Source organism: Rana temporaria, chromosome 10 (genome assembly GCF_905171775.1).
Source record: "Rana temporaria chromosome 10, aRanTem1.1, whole genome shotgun sequence".
Taxonomy (NCBI): Eukaryota; Metazoa; Chordata; class Amphibia; order Anura; family Ranidae; genus Rana; species Rana temporaria.
In genome coordinates, this window is record NC_053498.1 from 89,065,244 (window position 1) to 89,083,500 (window position 18,257).

The window sequence follows — 18,257 nt, forward strand, 5'->3', positions numbered from 1 at the left end:
ACCTGATGATGTCAGAAACTCAAAAAAGAGGAGATAAAATGTGCACAAAGCATGACAAGGGACAGACACCACAGAAAATAGATATGAGAAGTATATAATATGGATAGTATTCATCAGTCTGTGAGCTAAACAACAAAACACATCACTCACCATCACAACAGATCCAAAGTACGATGACTGTGAAGTTTTCCTGCACCATCCTAGGAGGGCCAGTCACATCCACCACGCCGCATCAATCGCTCCTCACAGGCGCGCGGAAAGGAGCTGACGTCATCTGACGTGATGTCAACTCCCTGTGTGCGTCTGCACGTACGGCTCAAGCCGTAGCCCCGCCCCCCCCACTAGCTGATGGCCGGCCCAGCCACTGACCATCATGCAGGAGACGTTGCGCAATGTAATTCGCCCTGCGCCGCCAGCTACTACATTGCCGTAACTAGCGCTCCGCCCGGGGGCCGGATTAAAAGGTCCGCCGGGCCGTATACGGCCCGCGGGCTGTAGTTTGCCCAGGTCTGCTCTAAGCAATGCTCAGCCAGACACTGATAGAAGTCACAAGACTGCTATATACTGCTGATGAGAAAAGGTATTTAGCATATTTACTAAATTGCATTTCCATGTTCTGTGTACTGTGGGAGACCAGATATAGTGAATGCAGGGTCCTGGGTTTAGTAACCCTTTAAGAGAAAGCCATCACTAAAAACATTGCACCCTCCAGCTTATCAGATCACAGGGACGCCACATGGTGGTGCTCTGGAGATAAGCATACATTTGGGATTTATCTCCTTATGCTGGAACATCTGAAATGACTACAGAGACATCATTGTTCTTTTGCTTGAATAACATCACCATTGAAATGTATTATGCTCATAAAGTCCCGTGTGATTGTGTCCATAGGCACTACTTTATCTGTGCACAGCAGAACCAATTAGGAGCATTATGGTGGAAACTGATGTATGCGTCACGTGGGATTCACCTCGCTGTGGTGGAGCATTTCCATTTTGCTTGGATTACATATGATACAGGTGTTTGCTGTATAAACAGCCTGCAGTCCCTGGATTACAAATATATTATCTACAGTGGAGTACTAGAGATGGCTGGAATATACTAAAAATCTATGGGGTTGATTTACTAAAACCGGAGAGTGCAAAATCTGGGGCAGGTGTGCACAGAAGCCAATCAGCTCCAAACTTCAGCTTGTTCAATGAAGCTTTGACAAAAAAAACTGGAAGCTGATTGGTCTCTATGCAGTGCTGTGCCAGATTTTGCACTCTCCAGTTTTAGTAAATCAGCTCCTTTACGTCTATTTGTGTACCTGGTTGGGATATAACCTCAACTGAATGCTATTCTTAGATCAAAAGCCCATTCAAGTGCCTACTTACCAATTGCCGACTGCCCCATAGCAGGTTTACTGCTACAGGACGTAGCACTTCTGGGCGTGTGTGGGGGCACCGCTAGCGGCTCACTCCCGCTGTAATTTTACACAGCAGGAGCTGATCAGCGAGTCCCGCAAACTCGATGTCTACCGGCACCTGCTGATCGTTCAGTACACTGACAGATTGGCAGTCTATCTATGTGAACAAGGCAGATTGTTTTTCTGGCAGTACAAAAGGCTTGAATCCTGAGTTTCTGTAAAGTAGAAACACGACCTATGCCTTTCACTAGTAAAAGCACCTCCCCACAACACGGAAACATTAGCTAGGCACACAGTTAACCCTTTGATCGCCCCTGATGTTAACCTCTTCCCTGCCAGTGTCATTAGTACAGTGACAGTGCTTGGCCCAGATTCACGGAGAGCAAGGCGCACATTACGCCGCCTTAGAGCACACACCGTACGGCACGCCAATGTAGCGCGGAGAGGCAAGCATTGCATTCAGCAAGCCAGTGCTCCCAACGCTGCGCCAGCGTGTCGTGGGTTTCGAAGGCGCACGCCGGCGTAGGTGGAAGTGGGCGTGACCCCATGCAAATGATGGGCCGAGCGCCAGACAAGAAAGCGCCTGACGAAGAGGTCCTGCGTGGCCTCGAAACGTTGCTTTTTTGGATCAATAGATATGCATTAAATTTTTGGACGTTTTTTTAAATGATCCCTGGTGTGCTGGCGAATATGTATATATGATTTGCTTTCCGGTTCCCAGACAGTGATCGTTTCAGCACCCTTTTACTTATTGCCCATTTCTCCAGAAGGTGTGCAATCGGAATATTTTTGAGAAGAAAGGAATAAGAACTGCGCATGCGCCGTGACGTGGACGCATGCACAGCACCCCCCTGTGCCTGCTCACAACCACGCAATATTGCAGTCCCACTATAGAGTCGCTGATCTCTGCCATTAATAGTAAAAAATGAAAAAAAAAAAAAATATCCTATAGTTTGTAGATGCTATAACTTTTGCACACACCAATTAATATATGCTTATTTGGCATTTAGTTTACCAAAAAATTGTAGCAGAATACATATTGGCCTAAATTGATGAAAAAAAATTAGATTTTTGATTTTATTAAATTCGTTTTATAGCAGAAAGTAAAAAATGCATGACCGTGCAATTGTCATTGAAAGTGCGAGAAGCGCTGAAAGCTGGAAATTGGTCTGGGGAAAAAAGGGAGTGACAGTGCCCAGTATTGATGGGGTTAAATTGGCAGCAAATAACTTCATTGCTGATTAATTTTTAGGTTCAATAAGTATTTATTATAATTTTTCAGACAAGTATGAGGCCTTGTACACACGACCAGACATGTCCGATGAAAACGGTCCGCGGACCGTTTTCATCGGACATGTCTGCTGGGAGGTTTTGGTCTGATGTATGTACACACCATCAGACCAAAATCCCCGCGGACAGAGAACGCGGTGACGTATACAACACCGACGTTCACTGACGCGGAAGTTCAATGCTTCCACGCATGCGTCAAATCAATTTGACGCATGCGCAGGATTTTGGGCCGCTGGTTATACGTCATAACCAGCGGACATGTCCGATGAGTCATACTAACCATCGGACATGTCCGACGGACAGCTTTCCAGCGGACAAGTTTCTTAGCATAGAAAAAAGGGGTGGAGATAAGGGCCGTCTAATGTGAGCCACCCTCACTGCGCGTAGCTGGAGAATAAATGTGAACACTAGTGATATTTATAAAATAAATGAATAAATTAATAAATATGCAAGAGCTGCTGCTTTAAAAATTATAGAATCCAAAATAGTTAATATGCAAATACAGTGATACCTATTATAAATAAGGTGCCAAATGTGATATTAAACAGCGCTCAAAAAAATATGTGAAAATGTAAATATCAACAAATATAATATTGGTACAGTGACATAGTGAAAAATAAATAAATAATCCACCCTCTAAGTGAGTCAATATATAAGTGTCCAAAAATCTGTGCAAAAATCGCATCAAAAAATACCAGGTTGGCAAATAAAGTCCATGAACTGTCTAAGTGAACAAAAAAATATATATAAATAGTTCATAAATGGAGAGCAAAGGAAAAGAAAAAATCCTTCCCGATCTTCAATAAGTGCTTTCACCACACCACAGTGACTGCGTGCTTCCACCACCCATCAGAAATGCAAACTCACCGCAACAAATGGCCTGACACTTTCGTGTTTAGGCACACAGGCTTGTTAACTGACCCCCTCAGTTTAGTTGATAGAACTCCTTCTTTTCATATAGGGTGGAGCATTCAGTTAAACAGATGGAGATCCGAAGCAAAAAGAAAACTCCAAGATAACAGCCATATGCAAATAAGAAAAAAAGAGCACAATAGTGTGATACTGTAACACAACTTTTAATAACACACTACAAATCTCCCAAAGAATGCACTCACAAAGGTAACTCTTGTTACAAGCAGTGTATAAATCCAAAAACTGACACGGTGTAAAACAAAAAATAAAGATATCCTCCAGGTGAACTAGTGGTCACAGCGGACCAACGAATAGCCCAAGTGTTACTCACAGCCCTTGTGCAGGTGTACTGGAGCTGCTGCTTAGGTAATTGAGCTGGTAATTGTCATAGGGACATCCGAAAAGCTGACAGTCAGCAATATTTGGTTTTCATCCCTCCATTATGGAATACACTGCAGGCAGGTTGAGTGTCATACCCCAGTTTAACCATCGGGGTTAGACATTACATTCGATACTAGGCAGTGGGATGTGGTGTAATACACCAACGTCGCCACTGAGGGCCTCCACCACGTTGGAAGAATGCCAGCTACAGCGTCATGACGATGATGCTGCTCTGATTGGATGAGCGGATCAGCTGCATGTTAGCATGGCTGGGAGGAACGTAAGTCCACTCAGCTGCAGCTTGTTATGATGCGTGCCTACTGATTAACACAAGGGGGGAGGGAGGACCCTGGCAACTATATAAAGCGGCACTAGACAGCTGGTAAGTAACCCCATGAAGAAATCATTTCGATGAAACATGTCGGGGAGTGATTACTGAAGTCACAACCGCACACCTTAACTTTCTAAGCTTGAACGTGGAATGGTCTAATCTGCCACCAGCTCAATTACCTAAGCAGCAGCTCCAGTACACCTGCACAAGGGCTGTGAGTAACACTTGGGCTATTCGTTGGTCCGCTGTGACCACTAGTTCACCTGGAGGATATCTTTATTTTTTGTTTTACACCGTGTCAGTTTTTGGATTTATACACTGCTTGTAACAAGAGTTACCTTTGTGAGTGCATTCTTTGGGAGATTTGTAGTGTGTTATTAAAAGTTGTGTTACAGTATCACACTATTGTGCTCTCTTTTTCTTATTTGCATATGGCTGTTATCTTGGAGTTTTCTTTTTGCTTCGGATCTCCATCTGTTTAACTGAATGCTCCACCCTATATGAAAAGAAGGAGTTCTATCAACTAAACTGAGGGGGTCAGTTAACAAGCCTGTGTGCCTAAACACGAAAGTGTCAGGCCATTTGTTGCGGTGAGTTTGCATTTCTGATGGGTGGTGGAAGCACGCAGTCACTGTGGTGTGGTGAAAGCACTTATTGAAGATCGGGAAGGATTTTTTCTTTTCCTTTGCTCTCCATTTATGAACTATTTATATATATTTTTTTGTTCACTTAGACAGTTCATGGACTTTATTTGCCAACCTGGTATTTTTTGATGCGATTTTTGCACAGATTTTTGGACACTTATATATTGACTCACTTAGAGGGTGGATTATTTATTTATTTTTCACTATGTCACTGTACCAATATTATATTTGTTGATATTTACATTTTCACATATTTTTTTGAGCGCTGTTTAATATCACATTTGGCACCTTATTTATAATAGGTATCACTGTATTTGCATATTAACTATTTAAGTTTCTTAGCATGCTAAGAAACTTTTGTCCGCTGGAAACCTGCCCGCTCGGCCGGAAAAATGTCCGCTAGGCCCTACACACGGTCGGACATGTCCACGGAAACTGGTCCGCGGACCAGTTTCAGCGGATATGTTCGGTCGTGTGTACAAGGCCTAACAGAAAACAAAAGAAATCGGACCAAGCGCCCGACAAAGGGCAGCCCGATCTGCAGCTGATTAATTTTTAGAAAAAAAAAACACGCAAACCCCTCCATAGGTCCCCCACAATACATAACAGATCCTTAGGTGTCTGCTATGTATTTTGGGAGGCCTGTATGTATTTTTTCATTTTTTTTCTCTCTTTAGAAAAAAGAAGCCAGAAGGGAGATGTTATTTGCCATCAATTTAGAACTCCTTTTTTCTTTCCAAATGTCAATGCGTTAAAAAATCCCTGATCACAGCCACATGGAATCAAATTATTTTTTTTTCATTGGTACATGTTCCCAAATAACAATGATTTTATATACTGTAAGTGTATTGATGCATTGGCAGCTGGTAACAAGCCTTGGTCAATAGCTGTTAACCCTATCCGCTCCAAACTCGAAATGAAAAAACTGCATTGAAAGGCAAGGCAACGCATTTCAAAATCCATGTCAACACATGAAAACCCAAACATCATGTCTACAGTCAGATGCCCCTGTTCCAGTTCCTTGGTTCCCACTCATCACCTAGACGCCCCACTGGGTTTCCTCCAGAACATTTTTGTCAAATACATCAATTGCTACCCAAGTATATCCACCAAAGGTTCCAGTACCATCAATCTACTGCTTCAAGAATTTTATAAACTTGTCACACTCATATCATTTGTTCTGTGCTTTAAAAAAAGGATTTTTGTACTCACCGTAAAATCCATTTCTCTGAGTTCTTATACGGACACAGCCTTAATTGACCTTAGGGTTATGCTTCTTCCTACCAGGAGATTTCTCTCCTAGTGGAAGCGGATATAACCCTAATGTCAATGAAGGCTGTGTCGGTCTATGAACGAAAGAGAAAATAGGATTTTTGTACTCACCGTAAAATCCATTTCTCTGAGTTCATAGACGGACACAGCCTTCATTGACATTAGGGTTATATCCGCTTCCACTAGGAGAGAAATCTCCTGGTAGGAAGAAGCATAACTCTAAGGTCAATGAAGGCTGTGTCCGTCTATGAACGAAAGAGAAAATATTTTTTTCCTTTTTATTTCTTTTCACTTGAAATAAAGTGTGCAATCACCGGCACGTGTTGTAGCATCCTGTACAAAATTGCATTTCACTCGCCTCTGCAAAGCTCTTCCTGTGTTTATTTGGGTTAAAGGTTCATTTGTGCCACTATAATAAGAGTGGGATGTTTGCAATGAACCATTATCTGAAATTGCAAGCTGGCTTTCTTGGACTCTCTTTATGTACTTTTTATTTATTTTAACAGGCACGTACAGTTGCTAACCTGGGACAAGCGCCAAGTTTACTGATAGAAAGTCCATTTTAAGGCTTGTTTATCATTACTGTGTTTTTTTTTTTTTACTCCAAACATTTTTTGATTCCTTTTAGGTAATGAATAAGCGATGAAAACATTTTAAAGTAGAACTAATGCCTTGTACACATGGTCAGACTTTTGCTCGTGCAAAAGTCCGCCGCGAGCCCGTCGGAAGTCCGACGGACAGAAAGAGAACAGGTTCTCTATCTAATGCCGCGTACACACGGTCGTTTTTTGTGATGAAAAAAAACAAGATTTTTAAAAACGTCATTTAAAATGACCGTGTGTGGGGAAAACGTGGTTTTATGTCTTCTGAAAAACGACAAAAAAAAATTCGAACATGCTTCAATTTTTTATGTCGTTTTTTAAAACGTCGTTTTTTGTGTCATAAAAAATGATCGTGTGTGGGCTAAAACGACGTTTAAAACAACGTTTTTAAACCCGCGCATGCTCAGAAGCAAGTTATGATGCAAGCTTGAATGCAACAGAGTGCCGCCGTACATGCTGAACGTAACCGCGCTTTGCTAGAGCATTTTGAAAAAACGATGGTGTGTAGGCAACATCGTTTTTTTAACCACTTCCCGACCTCCTCATGTACATATACGTCAGCAGAATGGCACGGACAGGCACATGTACGTACCTGTACGTCCTCTGCTAGACGTGGGTGGGGGGTCCGATCGGGACCCCCCCGGTACATGCGGAGGTCGGGTCCGCTCGGGGAGCGATCCGGGACGACGGCGCGGCTATTTGTTTTTAGCCGCTCCATCGCGATCGCTCCCCGGAGCTGAAGAACGGGGAGAGCTGTGTGTAAACACGGCTTCCCCGTGCTTCACTGTGGCGGCGCATCGATCGAGTGATCCCTTTTATAGGGGAGACTCGATCGATGTTGTCAATCCTACAGCCACACCCCCCTACACTAGTAAACACTAACACAGTGATCCCTAAATGTTACAGCGCCCCCTGTGTTTAACTCCCAAACTGCAACTGTCATTTTCACAATAAACAATGCAATTTAAATGCATTTTTTGCTGTGAAAATGACAATGGTCCCAAAAATGTGTCAAAATTGTCCGAAGTGTCCGCCATAATGTCGCAGTAACAAAACAAAATCGCTGATCGCCGCCATTAGTAGTAAAAAAAAATAAAAAAAATAAAAATGCAAAAAAACTATCCCCTATTTTGTAAACGCTATACATTTTGCGCAAACCAACCGATAAACGATTATTGCGTTTTTTTTTACCAAAAATAGGTAGAAGAATACGTATCGGCCTAAACTGAGGGAAAAAAAAATTATATATGTTTTTGGGGGATATTTATTACAGCAAAAAGTAAAAAATATTGCATTTTTTTCAAAATTGTCGCTCTATTTTTGTTTATAGCGCAAAAAATTAAAACCGCAGAGGTGATCAAATACCACCAAAAGAAAGCTCTATTTGTGGGAAAAAAAGGACGCCAATTTTGTTTGGGAGCCAATTTTGTTTTTACTAGTAATGGCAGTTATCTGCGATTTTGTCAGGACTGCGATATTGTGGCGGACACATCGGACACTTTTGACACATTTTTGGGACCATTCACATTTATACAGCGATCATGGCTATAAATATGCACTGATTACTGTATAAATTTGACTGGCAGGGAAGGGGTTAACACTAGGGGCGATGAAGGGGTTAAATGTGTACCCTGTGAGTGATTCTTACTGTGGGGGGAGGGGACTGACTGGGGGAGGTGACCGATCTGTGTCCCTATGTACAAGGGACACAGCATCGGTCTCCTCTCCCTGACAGGACGTGGATCTCTGTGTTTACACACAGAGATCCACATCCCTGATCTGTCACTGCCGATCGCGGGTACCCGGCAGACATCGTGACAGCCAAGCACACGCATCGGCATCTCAGTGACGCGCCGCCGACGGCCCGCCCGCCCCCCAGTTGCCGGAGGACCTGAGGCCGTAAAAAGACGGCCTCCAGGCATCGTAGAGCAACCTTGTGGCCGTCTTTTTACAATGGCCCGGGTCTGAAGAAGTTAAAGCAAAAAGTGTCATTTAAAAATCCACTAAGGTATACTGAACTTTTAGAATCAAATACCAAGTAATGACAAGGAAATGTCAAGCTGTCGGTCACCTAACTCTTGTTAAACAGCAGCATATAAAATGGACCTGTTAGTGTCGGAGAGAGGCGTGAAATCTGTAGATCTTCTGTTGCTGAATACTGTAATGACAGCATGGAGTTAAAGAGTACAAGTGATTGTGACATTGTTTCAAACTTCTCTACATCAATTACCCTGGAACAACCTTCAATAACAAAGGAACCCAAGCCCCCCATAGCTTGCTACATCTCAATCTGTTGTCAGCGGCACTATAGGGGACAAAATGGCAGAAGCCCCATTATTATAAGCCTTGTAGTATATATAAGAAATAAAACCTACCCATTCCTTCCATGTCCACATCACTGCTATCAGAGCGGATGCTGGAAGCTGATCTTCTCAGGGGCATTCTTCAATCACATTTATAAAGGAAAAGAAACAATTAATATGGACGGTAATACGACTGATTATAGCAACACATCAATCATCAAAGAGGACCTGTCACCGATCCGCATCTAATAGGCATTTAATATCACAAGAAATATGTAAACATACAGTTATATTGCTACATCCTGATGCCAAACACAGCTACCAGCTCACATTTATATTTCTATAAGGGCCCATTCACACCAGACGGGTTTCCCCGCACAGTTCAAAGCAAGAACAAAGCATTTTGCCTTATGTCTTATAGTTTTGGTTCACATGAATGCGCTGCATGATTTATTTTTCTGAGAAATCAACTTGAAAAACACCCTCTATCATTTCTGGCAGTGGATATTTTGAGCAAGGGCAGATGATTAATGTAGCATTTACTTCCTGGAATCGATCTGCCCCTAACTCAGGCATGCAGGCAGGAGAGTGGGTGTGCCTAGCTGAGAAAACCCCTCCTCCTCTCCTGAAGACTCATTGGATGTATGATATCATTTCCCTAGGCCAGAAACCAGGAAGCAACAATGTACTAGTACCAATGTTTGTGGTACACTGAAGCAAACTGAAGAGCTTACATTTGCTGCACAAATATGGGGGTAACAGTGGCAAAGGGAAATATTTCTCTGAGTCAGTGGTGTCACTGGAAGAAAAAAATGTCCCTACATCAGTGGTGTCACTGGAAGAAAAAAATGTCCCTACATCAGTGGTGTCACTGGAAGAAAGGAAAATGTCCCTGCACCATTGGTGTCACCGGAAGAAAAAAATGTCCCTACATCAGTGGTGTCACTGGAAGAAAAAAATGTCCCTACATCAGTGGTGTCACTGGAAGAAAGGAAAATGTCCCTACATTAGTGGTGTCACTGGAAGAAAGGAAAATGTCCCTACATTAGTGGTGTCACTGGAAGAAAGGAAAATGTCCCTACATCAGTGGTGTCACTGGAAGAAAGGAAAATGTCCCTACATTAGTGGTGTCACTGGAAGAAAGGAAAATGTCCCTACATTAGTGGTGTCACTGGAAGAAAGGAAAATGTCCCTACATCAGTGGTGTCACTGGAAGAAAGGAAAATGTCCCTACATTAGTGGTGTCACTGGAAGAAAGGAAAATGTCCCTACATTAGTGGTGTCACTGGAAGAAAGGAAAATGTCCCTACATTAGTGGTGTCACTGGAAGAAAGGAAAATGTCCCTACATCAGTGGTGTCACTGGAAGAAAGGAAAATGTCCCTACATTAGTGGTGTCACTGGAAGAAAGGAAAATGTCCCTACATTAGTGGTGTCACTGGAAGAAAGGAAAATGTCCCTACATTAGTGGTGTCACTGGAAGAAAAAAATGTCCCTACATTAGTGGTGTCACTGGAAGAAAGGAAAATGTCCCTACATTAGTGGTGTCACTGGAAGAAAGGAAAATGTCCCTACATCAGTGGTGTCACTGACTTCCAACAAAAGAAGACCCTAGCTGACACTGCAGTCACCTCTTGTCAGTGGGGTGCAGAGGGAAGGCAACTGCTGAAGCTCCAAATACTCCTCATACATAGAGAAGGTGCCCCGGGGCATGTGCTCTTTTTGCCCACCCTTGTCCCAGCCCTGGTTACAATGTGCATGCACGTGTGTTATGCACTGTAACATGAGTCTGTGGGTGTGAATGAGCCCTATGTAAGTTCTGCAGGGGTCTCCAAACTTTTCAAGCAAAGGGCCAGTTTATTGTCCTTCAGAATTTAGGAGGGCCGGGTTGTGGCTAGCGGGGGTAGAAATGTTTGGGGCCCGGCATCAGTAAGAATAAATATCGCCTCAGGGTTGGTGGTCAATAGGAGGAGTAGTGCCCCTCTTAGTAGGAGGAAAAATATCCCTTCATTGGTTTCAGGGGAAGAAATAGTGCCCCGTTGTTGCTGTCAGTGGGAGTAATAGTGTCCAAGGGCCGGATAAAGGCTAGCAAAGGGCCACAGTTTGGAGACCCCTGTTCTATTGCATACATACATACAGTACATACAGTACATACATACATACAGTACATACAGTACATACATACATACATACATGCATACATACAGTACATACATACATACATACATGCATACATACAGTACATACATACATACATACATACATGCATACATACAGTACATACATACAGTACATACATACATACATACATGCATACAGTACATACAGTACATACATACATACATACAGTACATACATACATACATACAGTACATACATACAGTACATACAAGTGCCTCTACTGGAACTGTAGACTAATTCATTATGGCAATGCAAAATTCAATGCCTGTATGACATGTACACTAATCCAGAGCAACCAATCAGATCTCAAGGAAACCCAACCTGAAATACAAAGGCTGTCATTTCTGAACTCTTTCTGAAAATGCTAGTTCCCTGGCTGCCTTACTCATCCTCTGACTTCCATACTTTGTGGTTTTATCCCAGAACAAGCATGTTTGTTCTGAGTCAAGACCCTGGAAGGCGATCCTTGTCCTGGGTCAGGGCCTCAAAATGCACTGAAGCTACTGGATTGGCATGATAGCCAGGGAACTAGCATTTTCAGAAGAAGGTCAAAAATGGCCCAGGAGTTCTGTGGTTACATGACAATCCTGTTTAGGGCAATAAAGAAGAAAGAGAGGGGAATGAAGAAGAAAGAGAGGGGAATGAAGAAGAAAGAAAGGGCAATTAAGAAGAAAGAAAGGGCAATTAAGAAGAAAGAGAGGGCAATAAAGAAGAAAGAAAGGGCAATTAAGAAGAAAGAGAGGGGAATGAAGAAGAAAGAGAGGGCAATTAAGAAGAAAGAAAGGGCAATTAAGAAGAAAGAGAGGGCAATAAAGAAGAAAGAAAGGGCAATTAAGAAGAAAGAGAGGGCAATAAAGAAGAAAGAGAGGGGAATGAAGAAGAAAGAGAGGGCAATTAAGAAGAAAGAGAGGGCAATACATTGACCTTCTGGGCATCTAGGAACATAGAGATCACATGAGGGCCTGTGTTTAATTCCCTGAAAACTCTAATGTGGGACTATTGTGTATTGGACACACTGTATATACAACACATGAGCACAGGACAAGGGGCATTGTGATACCCAGAAGACCTGAGCGGAAACTCTGATCTGATAGAGGAAACTGTAATGAGATCATGAAAAATGAAATCTGGTTGCTATGGATTACAGCACCTTCTCATTCTCACATTTTAATACAGTTCTTCAGGTAGACGTTTGACAAACATTGCAGATGTGATTAGATAGGACAGGCAATGTTGTTTGTTTTCCTCGGTCACATAGGCAGCATGTTTTTTGACACCTCTGAAAAGCATTCTGCGGTGGATCGCTTTTCAGAGTTGTTGGACGGGTGGCTCAGGGGTGATGTGCCGCTTCCTCAACAACTATTTTTGGGTTGGGATCCCTCCATGCGATGCTGTGACCACATGTATTAGATGTGGGAGAATTGTGGGGAAGGAGGGGTCCCATTCATTGCATACAGTAACATGCTGTATAAAAGCAATGTATACAGACTTGTCTGCCAGCAATGTTAACTTGCCAGCGGTCGCTCGGGGTTGGTAAAAAAAACACAGATCTGTTAGGAGGGTATGATAGAAAACGTAAACACTGTATACTGTATATATTTTCCAAGACGAGGGGTTTTAATATATATGTGTATATATATATATATATATATATATATATATATATATATATATATATATATATATATATATATATATATATATATATATATATATATATATATATATTATTTTTTTTTTTTTTTATCCCAAGATGAGGGTGTATATATATAGATCTATCTATCTATCTATCTATCTATCTATCTATCTATCTATCTATCTATCTATCTATCTATCTATCTATCTATCTATCTATCTATCTATCTATCTATATATATATGAGGTTGTGTGCTGACTGCACTCCCAGCACACTGACCAAGCTGTGCACCGACACGGCTTCTGATTGGTAGCCAGCAGTCACATGATACAGATGCCACGATGCCTCCTGGGTTAATGTCAGGCTACTTTCACATTTGCAAAAAATTCTGACACTGACACTAATGCGAACCAATGCACCTTAGGGGCAGATCCACAGAGATCAGCACCCGCGCAGCGTATCTGAGATACGCTACGCCGCCGTAACTTACCTGGCTTTGGTTCGAATCCATAAAGATTTTGCACCGTAAGTTACGGCGGCGTAGTCTATCTCTGGCGGCGTAACAACGCGTAATTCAAATCGGCGAGTAGGGGGCGTGTTTCATTTAAATGAAGCGCGTCCCCGCGCCGAAGGAACTGTGCATGCTCCGTTCCTAAATTTCCCGCCGCGCATTGCGCAAGGACGTCATTTTTTGTGATGTGGACGTAAATTACGTCCAGCCCGATTCACGGACGACTTACGCAAACTAATTGTTTTTTTTTAATTATACGCGGGAACGATGGCCATACTTAATATTGAGTACGCCTCAGAATAGCAGCTTTAACTATACGCCGAAAAAAGCCGACTAGAGACGACGTAAAAAATGCGACGGCCGCTCGTACGTTCGTGGATCGTCAGAAATAGCTCATTTGCGTACTCGACGCGGAAAACAACGTGAACGCCACCCAGCGGACGCCAAAGAATTGCATCTTAGATCCGAAGGCGTACGAAGACGTACGTCTGTCGGATCTAACACAGATGCCATCGTATCTTGTTTTGAGGATTCAAAACAAAGATACGACGCAGGAAATTTGAAAGTACGCCGGCGTATCAGTAGATACGCCAGCGTACTCTCTCTGTGGATCTGCCCATTAGTGTGCATTTTTGATAAAAACACAACCCAGAAGAATGAATGAATGAATGACTTGTATAAAAACACAACCCAGAAGCCCTCTTTTATAAGGTAGAAGTTTTTTTTCCCACCTCACTGATATTTAATAAATGCTGCTCAAATGCACCATAAATGTGCTGTAAACACTACAGGCGCGTTTATGGCGCTTTCCCATATACTTGAATGTAGTTCTGTTTTTGTCGCACAGCGACGCAAAGTAACACAATCGCTACGTATTTTTCAGTTGTATACAGCTCTGTCTGCTGTCTGTATTATTCATCGTACGCTACTTTGCAGGGCGTTGGGTAGCGGCGAAAACGCGTCCCTAATGCCAGTGTGAACGGGGTCTAAGGAGCGCGGGTAGTGGACATTAAGGGGTTACTGATTGCAATAATGTACACTTTTCTTAGAACTAAGTAACATATGTAGAGTTCTATGTGTATTGATAGAGAATGATATAAAGTCATTGCAGAGAAGCATCTATATATATATATAATGTGTGTGACCATGGGTGTAGGAACCCTTACAAATCTGGGGGGGACAGCAATTTGGCTGCGTTTGATGGGCACAGTGGCTGCGTTTTATGGGCACAGTGGCGACAATTGATGGCACAGTGGCTGTGTTTGATGGCACAGTGGCTGTGTTTGATGGCACAGTGGCTGCATGTGATGGCACAGTGGCTGCGTGTGATGGGCACAGTGGCTGCGTGTGATGGGCACAGTGGCTGCGTGTGATGGGCACAGTGGCTGCGTGTGATGGGCACAGTGGCGACAATTGATGGCACAGTGGCTGCGTGTGTTGGCACAGTGGCTGCATGTGATGGCACAGTGGCTGCGTTTGGTGGCATAGTGGCTGCATGTGATGGGCACAGTGGCTGCGTGTAATGGGAACAGTGGCTGCGTGTGATGGGCACAGTGGCTGCGTGTAATGGGAACAGTGGCTGCGTGTGATGGGCACAGTGGCTGCGTGTAATGGGAACAGTGGCTGCGTGTGATGGCCAGAGTGGCTGTGTGTGATGGGCACAGTCCCTGCGTGTGATGGGCACAGTGGCGACAATTGATGGCACAGTGGCTGCGTGTGTTGGCATAGTGGCTGCATGTGATGGCACAGTGGCTGCGTTTGGTGGCATAGTGAGGCTGCAATTGATGTTTTTTTTTTCTCGCTAATCAGAGAAGGCAACTAGGCAAGCATGGCTCAAAAACATTTTTTTGTGCTGGTCACCTCAGTCAGCCACAATTTCCCCCCACCCCCCCCAATACAGCCATAATTATTTTCTCTCACATGTTCTGTTCTGCTTACTTTTTAGTACAGACTCAGTAGTCTTCTTCTTTGCAGTAGCACACTGCTGGTTCCTAGGCACTGTGACTGTAGGCAGGCAGGCTCCTTCTGGCTCCTCGTGTCTAGTCCTTGCAGTTACAAGCTCAGCAGCGCCGACACAGCTCCCTGCGCCCCCGGCCGTGACGTCACACGGCTCACGCTGATGGAATGGACCAACTTACTTACTCCATAGGGGGAGTAAACAAACAGAAAAGCCAGGAGGGGACGGTCCCAGTTGCAGGAGGCACACAATTTGTACAGTGCACTGCCACCACTGCCGCTGCCGCCGCCCGCGCTGACTAGTCTATGACACACAGACACAAGTGTACCTTGGCTGCCTGTGTGTCAGAACTGCGCCCCCTCCTATACAAAATGGTAGCGCCCAGGTCACTCTCCTTCTCCGCCCCTGCCTTCAATGTACCGGCCCTGGCTCCAAGTCCTCCTAACCCGGGGGGGATTTTACCATACCTGTCCCCCCCGCATTATTTCCTGGGGGGGATGCGTCCCCCCCGTCCCCTCCGGTTCCTACGCCCATGTGTGTGACTGATCTCCCCCTGTGACAATACCTGATTCTCGGAGAGGTGATGAGCTTTGGGATATCTGTGCTCCTCTCTAGTACACTCCTGCCTGAGCTTGGCTTAGTGTTGTCAGTGATGTTTGCTTGGAGACTGTATCCAGGAAGTAGCAGGTCAGTGAAACCCTCCACCAATCACAGCCAGCTTTGTGTCACCTTCTGGTTACTAAGAGACCCCAACACACAAAGGAAGGGAGGGGTTGTGGTTGTAGAAAGTAACTTGAGACTCTTCTCCTTCCTCTTTCCATTCATTGGAATGGAGAACAGAGATTAGTGAAGAACTATCCCTCATTATATTACATGGGGGAGAGAAATCATTATTATTGTATTTGTCCGTGTAAATAAACCTTCAATATTTGTGTATAGAGGTGTAAATATCATAACACACAAAGGCTTTTCTATTCAAACACAACGCAACTTAATTGCATGAATACAAAATGTGACGATTGACAAGAAATCGCTGCATTTCAACTTTTTTTCCTGCAATTTGAAAATAAATTACTGTCACATTTGCGCGTTGCCGGAGCGCTCGCAAAATTGTGCGTTTTCCCACAATGCACAGGAATGCGCTGTCCTTTTTGGAGATGGCGCCATCTTAGGTCTCGTTCACAGAATGTTCAGGACCGTACGCCTTTGCAGGGCCATGTTTACCTACACAGGGATGTACAAGTGCTCCATGCATCTCCATATCTCCATCCCCATCCCCCATGTCTGCATCTTCATGTCTCCATCTCCATTCCCCATGGGGGGGGGGGGGTGCTGCGAATTGAGAGGCAGGGGGGGGCCTTTACAAAAAAAAAAAGGAGAAATACAGAAAAATATATATATATATATATATATATATATATATATATATATATATATATATATATATATATATATATATATATATATATATATATAAATAAAAAGGGGGGTAGCCATCCGGGGCCCTGGGGACCTCTGGGCCCTTTAATAAAATAAATAAATAAATAAAAATATATAGACAAAAAAATAAAATAAACATTTAAAAAAAAAGGGGGGCCATGGGGACCTCTGAGCCCATTAATAAAAATATATATAAAAAAAATGTTTTTTTTATAAAAAAAAAGGGGGGTTGCCATCCGGGGCCCTGGGGACCTCTGGGACCTGTAATAATAAATAATATTATATATATATATATATACATATATATATATATATATATATATATATATATATATATATATATATATATATATATATATATATATATATATATATATATATATATAAAATAAATAAAAAAATATATAATTTTTTTTTTTATAAATAAATAAATATGAACAAAAGGGGGGTTGTCACCCGGGACCCTGGGGACCTCCGGACCTCTAAAAAAAAAATAAAAAAAAAATTGGCCCTTTAATTAAAAATATATATATATATTATGTTTTTTTATAAAAAAATAAATAAAAAAAAGGGGGCCCTGGGGACCTCCGGACCCCTAAAAAAAAAAAAAATATATATAATTTTTTTTGTTTAAAGGGGGTTGCCATCCTGGGGACCTCCGGGCCCCTTACAAGTGTACTGCCTGTACCCCCCTGATGGCGGCCCTTTAAGTAGACAGTGGACGAGCCCATTTCACATTAGCCTGAAGTAGAACTAAAGGCAAAACCTTTTTTTTTTTCATTTTGGATAGAGTACGGGAGGGTTATAAGGTTTATTTTTGCCATCTGTGTCCCATTAGGGAGATTTACCTTCACTTCCTGCCCCATAGCCAAACAGGAAGTGAGAGGAAATCTTTGCGAATTAAGGGAATCCCTTGGGGTCACCCAGGTCACCAGAACTAGTGTCCCAATTGGAAGATTTGTCCACTATTTCTTTTCTGGGCACAACTCAAAATATATGATCCCCTTTTATTTTCACTTTCAATGATAATGGTAAACAGGACAAATAGAGAGGGTGAATCTCCCAAACGGGGGCAGCAATAAAATATGACAGGTGTTCTAATCCATTTCCCCTTAGGGTGACCACATTTCCAAACTACCATTTAGGGACACCCTCCCTTCCCAAAAGTCAGCTTGTGCTGTAACGAATCACAGCGATTGGACACAAGAGGCAGGATTTATGACTTCTCCAATCACAAGCAGGGGGTGGGATTGTGCTCCTCCAGGCATTTCTGGCCAGGACAAGTACTGTCAGTGAGTAAAGTGGTGATGTGGCGGCCTTTTTTGGGGGCATCAGATTGGCCCGGGGGGTGGCTGTGTGCAGTTCATTCGGGGACACTGTATTGTCCTGG

At 43.1% G+C, this 18,257-nt stretch overlaps 1 protein-coding gene across 1 annotated transcript in view; it reads right to left on the reverse strand.

Moving 5' to 3' along the window:
• The window catches only part of ODAD1 (outer dynein arm docking complex subunit 1), a 204,203-nt gene extending 188,109 nt beyond the window's left edge, over positions 1-16,094 (reverse strand). Inside the window, exons 1-2 of the mRNA XM_040325674.1 lie at positions 15,993-16,094; positions 9,216-9,283 (exon numbers count right to left, since the gene is read on the reverse strand). Coding sequence (XP_040181608.1) covers positions 9,216-9,282 — 67 coding nt within the window. The 5' untranslated portion in view covers position 9,283; positions 15,993-16,094. The remainder of the gene's footprint in view (positions 1-9,215; positions 9,284-15,992) is intronic.
• Between the last annotated feature and the right edge of the window lie 2,163 nt (positions 16,095-18,257).